At 40.2% G+C, this 13,320-nt stretch overlaps 2 protein-coding genes across 3 annotated transcripts in view; both read left to right on the top strand.

Annotated features, from left to right (window-relative positions):
* cfap100 (cilia and flagella associated protein 100) overlaps nucleotides 1–4,791 on the top strand; it is a 6,721-nt gene extending 1,930 nt beyond the window's left edge. Inside the window, exons 6-17 of the mRNA XM_067598442.1 lie at nucleotides 5–110; nucleotides 279–343; nucleotides 1,105–1,268; nucleotides 1,436–1,516; nucleotides 1,686–1,870; nucleotides 1,969–2,074; nucleotides 2,425–2,464; nucleotides 2,579–2,733; nucleotides 3,374–3,503; nucleotides 3,643–3,845; nucleotides 3,958–4,051; nucleotides 4,506–4,791. Of these exons, the coding sequence (XP_067454543.1) occupies nucleotides 5–110; nucleotides 279–343; nucleotides 1,105–1,268; nucleotides 1,436–1,516; nucleotides 1,686–1,870; nucleotides 1,969–2,074; nucleotides 2,425–2,464; nucleotides 2,579–2,733; nucleotides 3,374–3,503; nucleotides 3,643–3,845; nucleotides 3,958–4,051; nucleotides 4,506–4,631 (1,455 nt within the window). The 3' untranslated portion in view covers nucleotides 4,632–4,791. The remainder of the gene's footprint in view (nucleotides 1–4; nucleotides 111–278; nucleotides 344–1,104; nucleotides 1,269–1,435; nucleotides 1,517–1,685; nucleotides 1,871–1,968; nucleotides 2,075–2,424; nucleotides 2,465–2,578; nucleotides 2,734–3,373; nucleotides 3,504–3,642; nucleotides 3,846–3,957; nucleotides 4,052–4,505) is intronic.
* A 743-nt stretch (nucleotides 4,792–5,534) lies between these two features.
* Nucleotides 5,535–11,964, top strand: ap1ar (adaptor related protein complex 1 associated regulatory protein). 2 transcript variants are annotated; one of them, XM_067598638.1, is made up of 10 exons: nucleotides 5,535–5,895; nucleotides 8,095–8,143; nucleotides 8,245–8,271; nucleotides 8,747–8,772; nucleotides 8,878–8,974; nucleotides 9,186–9,284; nucleotides 10,233–10,297; nucleotides 10,892–10,965; nucleotides 11,293–11,415; nucleotides 11,673–11,964. In XM_067598638.1, the coding sequence occupies exons 1-10, from the start codon at nucleotides 5,825–5,827 to the stop codon at nucleotides 11,942–11,944; spliced, it is 903 nt and encodes a 300-aa protein (XP_067454739.1). In that variant the 5' UTR covers nucleotides 5,535–5,824; the 3' UTR covers nucleotides 11,945–11,964. The 2 variants fall into 2 exon arrangements, with proteins under 2 accessions (XP_067454739.1, XP_067454740.1); XM_067598639.1 differs by having other exon boundaries at nucleotides 5,537–5,895; nucleotides 10,236–10,297.
* Nucleotides 11,965–13,320: the final 1,356 nt, after the last annotated feature.

The following is a 13,320-nucleotide window of genomic DNA, read 5'->3' as shown; positions in this document are numbered from 1 at the left end:
GGAGGAGGAAAAGGAGAAGATGAAGAGTCTAAAACAAACCAAGAGTAAGACAGCTCTCCCTAAACAAACACCCGGGAGACATGAGCTGAAGATGGCCATGATGAAACGAGGTAAGTGGAGAGATGGTACAGAGTCAAAGCACTTCAAATTTTGTAAAATCCTACTTACTATAGATTCTAGACACTGGAGACACTAAGACTAGACTGAGACACTAGAAGGCAGGCCATGCACCCTGTAGCTAATTTAAATGTCAACTGTTGTCTGTCCTCTGTCCTCAGAAAACATCATCAAAGACAGCAAACATGACTTAATCTCTATGGAACGACAGAAGGCAGTGTTGGAGGTAAATGACTTCAGATCTTAATAAAGGTGGAGTCATGTCAAAAACCTGGATTGTTCTCAGTTTCTCAGTCAGCTGTGACAGATTCTTTTTGAATGTTTGCTGTGGTGAACTGTTGGTCGGGATAAAAGAAGACATTTGAGGATGGCACTTTGGGCTCTTTCATTATTTTCTTACATTTTATAGACCAAACAACTAATTGAGAAAATAATCAGTTGTTGCAGCCCTAATAAAGACAATTAGTTGAAAGATTAAAGATGCCCTGTGGAGTGTTCTTTTTAACCAATAAAAGTCAAATTGTGTTTATCCTTGATGTCTAACAAACATGTTGAATGCATTTCCTTCCTTGTAAAACATTTGCAAAGCCAAACTTTTACCAGCTCTGTTTTCTCGTGTTACAACTGAAGTGATTTGGTCGACTTTGTGTAGCTCAAACAGTGGATAACACCTAAAGAAATAGGGAGAGTAGAGCAGCATCGTCATGTGGAGTCAAAAGGCTCCAAGTGGTGAGAATCAGATATGATACATTTTTATTTACCAAAACAAAACAAATGGGAGTTAAAAAAAAAAAAAAAGATTGGCAATGAATGAAGCAAATTAAAGGATTTATATTCTTTAAAATAAAATCACTCTAGGGTCGTTAAAAAGGAGACTAACTGAACTTGATAACTCAGTATCTTCTTTTTCCACTGCTGGTAGTTACTCGTTTGACTGACTTTGCCCTCCTCTCCAGTCATCTCCAATGCTCATCCTCTCTTCCTCAGTTATCTCTCATGACAAAGAGGTCCGAGATTTTGAAGATGGACAAGGCCATGGCAAAAGAGGAGAGACAGCTGAAACAGCTCGAAAAGATCATTGACAGAGACAACCTTCACTTCGAACAATTCCTCAAGGAGAACGAAAAGAAATCTGTGGAGGCCAGAACATTGTAAGAAGAATCTAGATATAAGGTGTTGTCTTGCCTTATCATTGTGACTAAAGATAGAAGTATGGTTCTTAAGATTGTGTTTTCCTGTTAAATGACTATTGAAGGTAGGCTGTGTATTCATACGCAGCTTGAAAATGCACAGTAAACATGGTTGTCTCTGTTGTCAGTTTTGAACAGGAGGCCAAGTCCAAACAGGAGAAGAATGCTGAGATCAAGAAACTGACAGCCGAAATAGGAATAATAGAAAGGTAGCACTTTGATAATGTTTTACAATTAACATACTGGTACTGTATAGTTACAAATAGAAGAATTATAGTAAAAATTAATCATTTGGGATTATGAATTTGCAGTGACTACTTGGTTACTGAATGCGGTGGCACATTATGTGGATCTAAATCTACTCTTTCATCTCCACAGTGAGCTCGCCAATTTTGAAGAAATCCTACAAGACTACAAGAGATACAAGGAGCTTCTGTTCAAGTTGTCTCCTCCAGAGTGGCAGGAGGCCCAGAGGGACAAGGCTTGGCAAGCTAACGTCCTGTCTGATGGAAATGCTCCGAATGAGCAGAGCATGGAGCCTGAGGAGTCAGCACTGAGGCAGGGCAAGTACTTTAGAATAATGATGAGGTAGATTGTTAGGACCAATACTGGTGACACAATACCTTGATATTGTTTTTTAAATCAATTAACATGCACACAGATTTGGAGAGCAAGGCATCCAGTCCAGGTCGAGAGCTGCCTTCTATCAGAGAGTCCAGACTGTCCTCCGCACAGAGCAGCAGGTCCTCAGCCCACACGGACACACAGTAAACACCGGCACACCTCAGTCACAACACTGGTGGCCGCTATGCGCCACATTGAGTATTTGCCTTTGAAATTCATACACACTGATGCAGTAACATATATGGTGGCTCATTTGTGACTTATTTTTTGTGTTCAGGGCAATAGAAATAAAAAGATTATTTTTTGCATATATACGGTATCTTTATATATTGATTTGAGCATACATTTTCATATCATTTTTTATGTTCTAGTATCATTTCTTGCAGAAAATTCGAAATCCTGTATTTGTAGCTGCCTTAAAGCAGTGCATAAAAACATTTGGTACTTCTTAAAAACTCTCTCCTGATCTTAAACTCTTTTTTTGACGTTTCAGGGTCATACATTCCAAACTGGACAGTGACTCCGAATATGAGGTCAGTTTTTCTGAGCTGAAAATCTTAGATTCACTGAAGCTACAGTATATATTTTATTTGCGCTGCTCACAGTGGCCTATATCTTTCTCGCCTTGTGATGTCACCTCTGTGCAGGATGAGCCAGAGCTGTACTTCACTGATCCCCAGCAGCTTCTAGATCTGGTGACGGAGCTGACGGAGCAGAACTTGTCCCTGATTCAGAACTCCACGAGGGTGGAAGAGAAACTGGAGGAGCTCCGACAGTCCATGGAGATAACCAGGAAGAAGATGTAAGTATCATGATTTTGGCGGCTTGCCCTCATTTGAAAAATATACTACTACCTGCCATCTGCCATAAAGACAAGACAGCCCAGTCCTCTCTGCATCTTGCTATTGGTTATTTGAATGTTTTGCATTCCTTCTGGGTCACTGGGTTGCAGCATTCCTTGCACTACCCTTGCACATTTGCACATCTGCACTCTTGCACATTTGTATTTATGTACTTATGAATTTCCATTTCCCTGCACTAGTTCTGTGATTTATTGTGTTGATGTGTCATTGATGTTGTCCCTTTGTATTCTGTCTTCATGTGAACCCTGGCTGCAAAACAAACTTCCCCAAGTGGGACAATAAAGATAACTTAACTTAACTTAACTTAACTTAACTTAACTTAACTTAACTTAACTTAACTTAACCTAAACTAACTTAAACTAACCTAACTGTGGATGAGAGCTTGAGCTAAATAATTATGCATGACAGTGATGTCCATCAGGTCCATTTTTTCTGCTTGCTGAAACTTTTTTGCTCTGAATTTCAGACCTACAGTATATTTCAGTGTTTTATATTTAATTTTTTTCCCATACACTATTCATTTCTTCAACCCCTCCTTTGTCGAACATTAAATGAATGCTTGCCCCTCTCTGTCTGAAGTGAAAAAGATGAAGAGCAGCTAACACTGCAGATAAATGACGTGAACCAGAGAATTGACAAGGAGAAGGCAAGAGCTGCAAAGCTGGAGCAGAGAGTTCAGCTCCATGTTTCGTTGAACATAGAAGACCAGGTACGGAAGCAGCATTTTAATGCAAGATCTGTGTAGTAACAACACTCAGAAATCATGTAAGGTGGCTTTAGTAGATCTGAGCAGCAGAGATCTGGCTCTTATTTTTTCCTCCCCTCTCATCTCCTCCTCTTGCTTGCAGGACGTAATGTTGGATGCTCTTGGGGAGAAGGTGGCCGAGGTGCATCGCTGCTGCGTGGATGACAGGGTGACCAACCTCAGCACATTAGAAAAGCTGGCCAGTATTGAGAACCATATGTCTTTGCTGCTGCAGAGCCTCGACAGCATCCCTGAAGAAAGCTTGGAGATGATGAAGAAGGTCAAGGACAGCGAGAGGAGGAGCAGGTACGTGTTAGTGACTAGGCTTTGCTTACTTTCTTTTGACTATAAAAAAGACAGAGATGTTTACCCAAAGAGCTTGTTACTGTATGAAAAACCCTCTCTCTTCATGTTGCAGGCAGCGTGAAGAGAAGCTGAAAGAGCAGAGAGAGAAACAGAAAGAAAGGATGAAGAGGTACTTGGAGAGATCCATGGCTGATTCCAAGAAAACAGTGAGTCATTTACTAAATCATTTCTTTATAGCATTTCATACTATTCTCTGTTTTTTGTATTAGCACTGTTGGACAGTATATCAAAATGTAATAACAGTAAGTCATTACCACATTTATTTAGATGACATCCTCCACTGGGCTGTGTTCTTTCACAGTAGTCAGCATTAAAGCCTTCAACAGTGGAAAACTGCATTTTTTTTTTGTTCCTTTTTGAAAGGGGATGTATGAAACAGGGTTTATGGGATATGTAGTGCTAATTTGGAGAAACACTAACTATATAACAAAGGAACCAAACATCCCCTTTGTGATCTTATGATATCATTTCCCTCATGAGATCACAAATGTTCCCCTTTAATGAATAAAACATTAACAGAATCTCACAGTGTTTTGTGATGGAACTACAAAAAACAAATACATGGGCGAGGCTAAAAAACTCCAGTCATTTCTCTTTCAGAGTGGAAAAAAGCTGATGCCCAGATGCATCCCTGTCGCCCAGAAGGTCAGAGTCAGCAATGTGGACAACATTCCTGCTGAGGATGAGATCCTTGCCTACCTCTTCACCTCTGAGGACATAGATTAAAGAAAATAGCGGAGAGAAAAAAATAATAAATCATGCAATCATGCCATGTGAAACTGAGTCAACATTGTGCATCTGGTACATCACACTCATGACAAAACATGACATCAGACAGATTTATTGTACAATAAAGTAGATTGATTGAATAACTGAGTCCCTGATTGGATTACTGTTGAATATTAGAACTTTAAATAGTGTGTTTAAAGCCCCCCTCCACTCAAAAATGTCTCAAAAAAGTGTTTTTCTTCTTGTTAATTCAGTTGGATGTTTGAGCTTCACTTAGCAGAATGATGTATCTGCAGAGATTGACACTAGAAGACTGTTTTCACATTCATTTGACAGTGGAATGTTTCTCTGTGCTCATTGAAAATCTGATCTGGTATCCAGCTCTTATAATAATAATAATAATAATAATAATAATAATAATAATAATAATAATAATAATAATAATAACAATAATAATGTTCCTACAGCTGTGCAAAAGTGAGGCCAAAATATCTCCTTTCCTTGGAGCCATCTTGCTTATGTGACGTCATTTGGAGCCGGAGTCTGCTCAGTAGATTTGGGCGATGGGATGACGGTCCGCGGGACACACCCATGGACGCGCCCCCTCAGCCGTCCCGCCGGCAGACGGGGGTTTGAGAGCGGCTGTGACAGCTGTCGATCATGACGTCATATCCCCTTTTTATATCGTCAAATAACTAATTAAAAACAAACTTATCAGAACAATGAGCACTTGAACATACAGCAGAGTGACAATAACTACCTAAAACGACAGAAATCATCTTTAGGAAAAATGTATTTGACGTGTACTTTTATTTTTTAGTTTGGCTCATGTCCCATCCGCTAACATGGAGGGGGCGGGACTTATGAGCTATTTTATAGCCAGCCACCAGGGGGCGATCGAGATGTTTTGGTTTCACGTTTAAGGAGCTGTCAGTCCATATTTATATACAGTCATAGTCAGAACCTGGTCACATTTGTCAGAAACTACTAGAAAAAGACAGCAGGTGGTGGTGTTGAACATTTCTGTCCAGTGTGTCACCGTCACCGGGAGCGGAAGGAGGATGAGGAAGTGGCTGGTGAAGGGAAGAGGAAGAGGAGGACTGGAGATGTAGCTGCCCACACCAATGCACCAGCATCTGGCAGGAGACTACTAGCGACGCAGCTAGATTATAGCAATATTTGACAATGCGATGGGTAACTGCTGTGCATACTGTGTCGGGCTCTTCAGGAGGGAAGCCAACAGGATCCAGAGAGGAGGCGGGTGAGTGAAACATGGCTTTAGCTCGGTGAGCTAACTAGCATGAAGGCATCATCTGAACTGAACCAGCTTATCTGGTTACTGTTGATGTCTGATACCACAGTGAGCCTGTTCAGACTGTCTGATAGCTGCGTGTGTTAACTGGTACACAGAGGCCTGTCAGTAGACTGCTGACCGTCTGTGGGGTCTGAACCAACCTGCAGTCAGCCAGCAACAGACACCAAGACCCCACCCCTATTGTCAACAGGCTGAGGACACCAGCATTGTCCGTTTCTGGCATCATTTACTGGTCATTACGTCACTAAATTGGAGGTTAATTGAGGGCTAGTTAACTTTACATGTGAAGCTTCAGTCCAGGAGCTGACAGATGTTCATCTGTCATGTCAGTGATTGGAAAACTCACTTTAATCTTATACATGGTCATGTTTTTTAATAATATTTCCTAATAGCAGCTGTTTTTATTATAATGCTCTGGGCATAATAGTGCTGTATATTTTATTTGTACAGCACTTTTCATTCATCGTTAAACTATAAGTGCTACAGTATTATTAAAGTAGAGCACACAACATGAAGAAAATAATGAGCCTTAAGATGAAAAGTCTTCCTGAATAGAAAGGTTTTTAGGCCAGGAAGTTAACCACGAGGCAGCATATCTCTAACAGTTACCAAAGCAATAACCATAATCAGCAATGACAAGTTAATTATTCAATGATGTCATAAAAAGTGTTTCCCCATCACCTTATTTTCCCTCCTCCAACTTTATTGGCCAAATATTGAAATACACAATACACACAAATAATACACAAATACAGGAAAACCATCACAAAAAAACAAACAGACAAATCCAACAAGGACATAGAACAACATAAAAGGCACCAGACCCAAAATTTTTTAAAAAAAAGAATCATATATTTTTAAAAACATAGAAATAAGAGAACTGAGGAAAATAAATAACAGATAAAGAAAGATTACAGGTTTACATAAGTGAGTTCTAAGTATGGAGACAGCAGTAAGGCAGTAAGACTTTGAATTTCTGAAAGGAAAGGCAGCAAACCAGACGGGGATTTAGAACATTTGCGTTAGTGTTTCCCATCACCTGTTAAAGACGAGACACCTGCTGTGACTGCACTTATTTGGATGTAGCTAAAGCGCAACATGCTTTAAAGTTTCAGCCAAAAGAGAGCAACAGATCCTTTTCACAGCAGTCATTTTGACATGTCACAGCAGGAACATCACAGGTGTCAATCAATCATTAATCATTATCATTAATTATAGATCTATTAGATTCAGCTGAGCCTGTTCTAAGGTGCTGATATTGTCACACTGGCATCACTTAATGAGCCGTCGTTAATGTTATTAGTTACACCTGTGCTTCTCCTAATGTAACGTGTCTATTCAGCTACAGTTTTCTGCCGTATATGATTCAATATTGATGAACTTTTTAAGAAACAAACCGTGTTTCGTTAGAATGAAGCATGTGTAAACTTGAGTTGTCACGCGTCAGTAATGTGACGTAGACAGACTGCTAGAGCTAAACATTTCCTTTGTCATATAAAACACATCATGCATAGTCAACCAAGTTTAATAACTCAAACATCTGCAGCAGCGTCATTGGTGAACACACCATTTCTTCCTAAAGTTGCTCATCCACTATCATCTCTACGAGAGCTACACTAACGAAGGAAACGTATTTCAGCCCGTCAGAAAAGTATTACCAAGAGTTTGTATTTGAATTCAAAGTTCAGAGCTGCTTCTGTTCGTTTTAATCCTCCGACATTTTCTGAGCTCCAGTCCCCATGATCTTGAGACACTTAACACTGTTTAAACACTTAAACATACGTCGCAGAAAGACTCTTGAATTATTTACAGCAAGAAGATCATTGTAAACAAAATTGTTTGGTTTCTGGAAGTGAGACACAATCAGAGCCCATGATCTACCGGGAACACGCTGCTGATTTTAATGTCCTTGTCCTCATCATAGCTGCTACATTTTGACCAGCATGTCTTTCTCTTAAACACTGGCTGTCTTCCTTCACCAGTAGCTGCTTAATCAATCCCTTCCCTTAGACTTCCTCTCTTGTCATAAGTCTATTTCTGTTATCATCTTGATGTCCGTCATTCCCTACAGCTGACTGAAATGAACATGTCTTTAACATGTTTTTAGAGTATTGTGTGTTCATTTTCTCTTAATTATTCATACAGGTCAAAATATTTCCGCAGCAGTACCACAGGGGAGCATTATACAATTGAGGTATGAGTCATACGTTTACTGGTATTGCTCTCTTCTTGTGAAGATGATTTGATCATGATGATATCATTATATCTGTCTAATTGTGACTTTTAACTTTGCAGTTTGAAAACCTGGTAGAAAGTGATGAGGTGAGTGTGATCGTCCTTCTGATCATGTTTTGATTATTTATATTAAAGAGCATTCAGTTGCTAATGAAGGTTAAAAGAAAATACCAGTGTTAGAGGGTTTCCCTCTCTTGTCTGTTATTGCTCTACTACTTAGGACCCAGTTGCATTGTATAAGTCTGAGTAAAGTGTTTCGTGAGGCGTACATCCTAATTAAAAGCCACATTATAATAGTACTCCCAGGATACTTTTTACTTTGAGACTCTCAGACTTCCCTCTGATAGCCGTCCTCCTCCCATGATGGATAGAAAATGATGGGTGCACCCGCTACACACCCATCTCTGCGATATGGCAGTCTTCCATTTTTCCTTGCGGGGAGTAACTTGATTACTGTCTGCAGAGTCCCAGACGAGTAGCACTTGAAACAGTGCAGTAGTGGAGATGCATCTCACGCTGGAATTCAGTGCTGTCTGGTAAAATGTGTTTTGTTTCATTGCAGGCTGAGAGTCCGCAGCCCTGCCCGAGGTACGTTGACGTTTGAGTGGACTGTAAATAAATAATTATTAACTTACAATTGAAAAAAATCTTCTGTTTTAAGTAATTTTTTTTTTTTTGCCGTTATTTTTTCAGGCCCATCAGTGAGGATGAGCTCAAGAACCTCAGAGAACACCGCTACGCTGCTATCTCAGACACACAGATCCTAATAGACCAGAAGCTACAAGCGGAGGTAAGACGCAGTTTAAAAGAGCATCTCTAGAGCGATCTGTCTTTGTTAGATGAACATGTTGTCATCGGGTATCAGCCCCCCCCCCCCTCCCCATTATTTTTGTTTTATGTTTAAACCTATTTTTGCTTATCTTTAATTTGCTGCATTGTTTTTTCTGTTCTTGTAATTTTCTGTTCTGTGTTTTTGTTTCATTTTTGTTATTTCTGCTCAGTTAGAGGCACAAGAGGAGAAGTTGAGGCTAGAAGAGGAGGCTAGAAATGCCGCCCAGCGTGAGGCCGCCAGGCTGGCACGTGAACGCAAATTGAAGGAGGTGAGGCGGCACTGAGCGCTCCCTTCTGCCAGTTTACCTTACTGCTTGACTAAACAACTTCTCCTCTAACCCGCTGAGCCTGTGCAGAGGCTACCCAGCAAGTCCTCTGTATCCTCTGTGTCTTACAGGGACATGGATATTTTTCTGTTCGGTCTTCCTTTTGTTCTCATTAACTTGTTATCCAGTAAGGAAAATTGTTGCTGTCTCAGTGCTTCTGAACACCACAGCTGTAATTTAATGTAATTTATTTGCCAAGTAGCCTTCTGTAAACAGGGTTTTTTGGTTTAACTCATATAGTGATGTAAGTAATGTAAGATATGTAAAGTATACTAGCACACATGGTAGAGAGTTAAAACAATGTCATTCATTTGAGGTGGGCAGTTCAGGATGTAATGATAGCTAGTAGATGATGCATAATATACAATAAGCTAATATGTGGAGGAATTAACTGCCAGTTGATATGAAACTGAGCTTTTTTCTAAGCACAAGCAGCGAAATAAAAACTACAAGTCCCATTTGAAGAAAAACAGAGTGCAGCTGTATAATAAAATGCTGCCGTCCCCACAAGTCACATCAGCTATAATAAATAGAGATATCTGGACTATTAGAATCTAATAACATTGTAGCAGAGGTTTTTGGTCAATATCATGGTTTCATACTTCCTGTAAAGTTTCAAGGAAAAGCCAGATGCAGGAAAAATGACTTCTTATTTGATCAAATGAAAATGGGAGCGGTATAAAAATAAAAAAATCTAGTATTGAGATTTCCTTATTGGTTTTCATGCCACATTCCACTGCTTCTCTGGTGTTGCTTTGTTTGTTAGAGTTATTTGCTCACATGTTTCCTATATAGCACCAGAAAGTGCTTATTTTATTAATATAGTCTATTATTTTTTATGCTCCAAAATTCTTGACTGTCTTTGTACTTGATCTGTGGTGCTTTTGTTAGCAGCTGTCTGCCCAGAGGACACGGGGGAAAGCAGATGGCTCCGGCGGTGAAACTCAACAAAGAAAGTGAGTCACTTAAGTTCATTAGACAACAGGATAATTGTGGAGCTGAGGTCATGAGGTTTTGCACTTTTTTTTTTCTTTTTTTTTTTTTTTTTATAGTGATATGTTTGATCCACATCACTCGGTGGCAGTCGTAAAGAGAGATTCGCAAATCATTACTTTATTTCAACAACTCTGTCAGACCCTCAGAGATGTGTTATAACTGCCATTTGACGATACGTTCCCAACAGAAACATTAATTCAGTAATTTTTGCTTTAAAGAGCTCCCTGTTTGACCGTGCAGTGTGTAGGCTGCAGAACAGATATTAAAGCACTGCGAGGTATCCAGTCTCGAAATTCAATGCTTAACTAATTTTCACTGTGCCAGAAGGGATCTGTAAGCTCATAAATGCTCAGACTTTGCAGCGGTAATGAAAGGAAGCGGCTTTAAACAAAGCTGAGCACAGTATCAGCTTTCATCTTTTCCAAATGTAAAGAAGCGAAGGATGGCTGAGTTTTTGTCCTGACGATTTTTGTACAACCAGTATTGTTATTTATGCGTCTTCAGTGCAGTGAGTGAACGGTCTTATAGTTGATTGTCATCCTGACCTGTTTCAGGCAAACCTCTGGGGAAAGTTTCGACGTCTACCTCCAGCATGTAAAAGCCCAGTCTGAGGCTTTCAGGAGCAACAGTGAGTGAACCGTCTAGCCTTAATCACATTACCTCTAACAAAGTGCAGGTGCATAACATCTAATAATAAACCATAGCTTTATGGTTTGACAGTTAAGAGCAGTGTTTTTCAATCCTGGTCCTGGGGCACCCCTGCTCCAACACACCGGATCTAAATGAACGGGTTGTTATCAGGCGCTTGCAGAGCTTGATGACGAGCTGATGAAGCATCTAAAACACGCAGGGCAGGAGTGCCCCGGGACCAGGATTGAAAAACACTGGTTAAGAGTATTTTCAAAGTGTCGGAGTAACATATATTCTGTTTTAATGATTTTATATTCGTTTCCAGGACTTCCCTCTGACACAAACGTGGTGACTCCCAACACGGAGTACAGCTGGGATTTCACCACAAAGACCCGCTCCACCAATGACGACGGGACCTCGCTGGATCTAGAGTGGGAGGATGAGGAAGGTGAGGGTCTCCAGTCGATAACTTAAAACAATATTTGGCTGGTCACAAATCATTGATCTGTCAAACATTCATGTAACAGGCTTTTTGTGAACAATGCAAACACTGCGCTGCGTATGAAATATCTAAGTTTGGTGCCCTGAAAGACATAAATACAGTTAAATGTGAGCCACCACAATAGTCCCTGTGGCAGTTTTTGACTCCAGTGACTTTGCTAGCACTCTGCTGTCAGAACTAAAGCTTGCACGCTTGCGTCGCAGGGATCAACCGAGCGCTTCCAGCCTGGGAGAGGTCTCGGACAGAGGAGGACATCCTACGCGCGGCCCTGAGGCCCGGCGGCAAGCAGACGACCAGCGGCCCGACCTCTGCCTCCGAGGACTCCAACGCACTGGAGTGGGAGAATGATTTTGTGAGTACCCACCCAGAGGACAATGCAGACACTGAATTTGAAGGGTTTGTCAATCCTGTCCTCGACACTCCCTCTGAGGACGCCTCGGACTGTGGCCTCAGGTTGGACAGCCAGGACAGATAGTGTCCAGCACCAAAGGAGACGTTTCTTGTGCCCTCTTCATGTCAAAGCTCACCAGCTTTTTTTTTTTGCCTCATGAAATGGAAATTTACTCACTTGCTCTTCATATTCTGTAATCTGAGACTGTGGGAATGTGTGTTGTGGATCTCTACACTTCAGTACAGTGTAGTGATGTTTTTAACAAATACTCATTTTTTCAGTGCCTTCATTTGCTAAATTTGCTGACCATTTTATGCATCATAACTGACCAGTTACCAACCACTACCACTCGACACAATGCTCAGTAAGTGCTTATGTTCAGTGCACAGCGTCCAGGTGATCATACAGAAACTTAATTGCAAAAGTCTGAGGAAGCTTCAGACAAAACGGTGTTCTGTATTAAATGATAAACCCTAGAAAGGAAAGTCGTCCTCAGCGTTTGATCCAAAGCGAACCCTTTCAACCCTCCCTTCAATGTTGCTGCATGATGGAAAAGAAGGAACTAAATGCCATGTAAAGGTTGCTGATACATTAGAGCAGACTGTTTAGGTGAGTTAGCACAAGGATAGGGTCACTAGTGATACACAATGGTTATGGGACACATGTGAAAAACACTAGTAACTATAATGTAACTATAATCTGTGATCTCTGATATTAATAGATTGACAAATATGAAATGAACCCCGTCCAGACTCAAAGTAGCTTTCATGGTTAATTAAATGTATCATGAACAGTCCAAGCATGAAAACACCTTCACTGCTCAGTAGTATCTTATTAATATTCACATTTCCATCTGACAACAAAAAACCTTTTACAAAACAACATAATTAAGCACATATGGTGTCTCAGGCCTCGTCCTTCATTTAACCATCAACCTGTTGTAGGACGTCTGAGTTTTTGATTGGCCTTTTTCATAGATCTAATCTGCATATGTTGAAAAATCACATCATATGCATATATGTTGAAATATCAGTCATTTCTTCATCTGATTCTCTGGTTCATCATAATTGTGAGTCGGGGTTTTCACAACAGCCTGGAAAGTATGGAACGATATGGAAAAACATGAAAATAGTCACATTTGCAATCTTTTGTTTGTTTTTTTTTTATCTTGATCATCAATTATGTTTTATCATCAATTAACTGATAATTACTGTTAATATCTGATTGAATACTAATCTTTTCAACACAAATTCTTGCCATGCAGAGGCAAACTGAATGTATTGGCCACTAATCTGGATCTAAGTTTCTGCTGTGTCACCAGTTCAAACAACCAGTGTGAAGCAAAATTAGCAAGCAGTCAATGTGAGTAGCTGCATTGCAGTCTAGTGGAATAACGTTAGAATATCTGACATAGGTGGAAATGTAACAGGAGACAATCTTCACCTAAACTATAACATATG

The sequence above is a fragment of the Thunnus thynnus genome, chromosome 9, assembly GCF_963924715.1.
Source record: "Thunnus thynnus chromosome 9, fThuThy2.1, whole genome shotgun sequence".
NCBI lineage: Eukaryota > Metazoa > Chordata > Actinopteri > Scombriformes > Scombridae > Thunnus > Thunnus thynnus.
Note: the sequence above shows the minus strand (reverse complement) of the source record. Positions and strands in the feature narration are given on the sequence as shown.

Bases quoted from the DNA above. Each gene is read 5' to 3' on its own strand.
- ap1ar (XM_067598638.1), top strand. From the start codon at position 5,825: ATGGGTAACTGCTGTGCATACTGTGTCGGGCTCTTCAGGAGGGAAGCC. The intron at 8,773-8,877 runs GTACGTTGACGT...TTATTTTTTCAG, and splicing joins AGTCCGCAGCCCTGCCCGAG to GCCCATCAGTGAGGATGAGC. The intron at 9,285-10,232 runs GTGAGGCGGCAC...TGCTTTTGTTAG, and splicing joins GTGAACGCAAATTGAAGGAG to CAGCTGTCTGCCCAGAGGAC.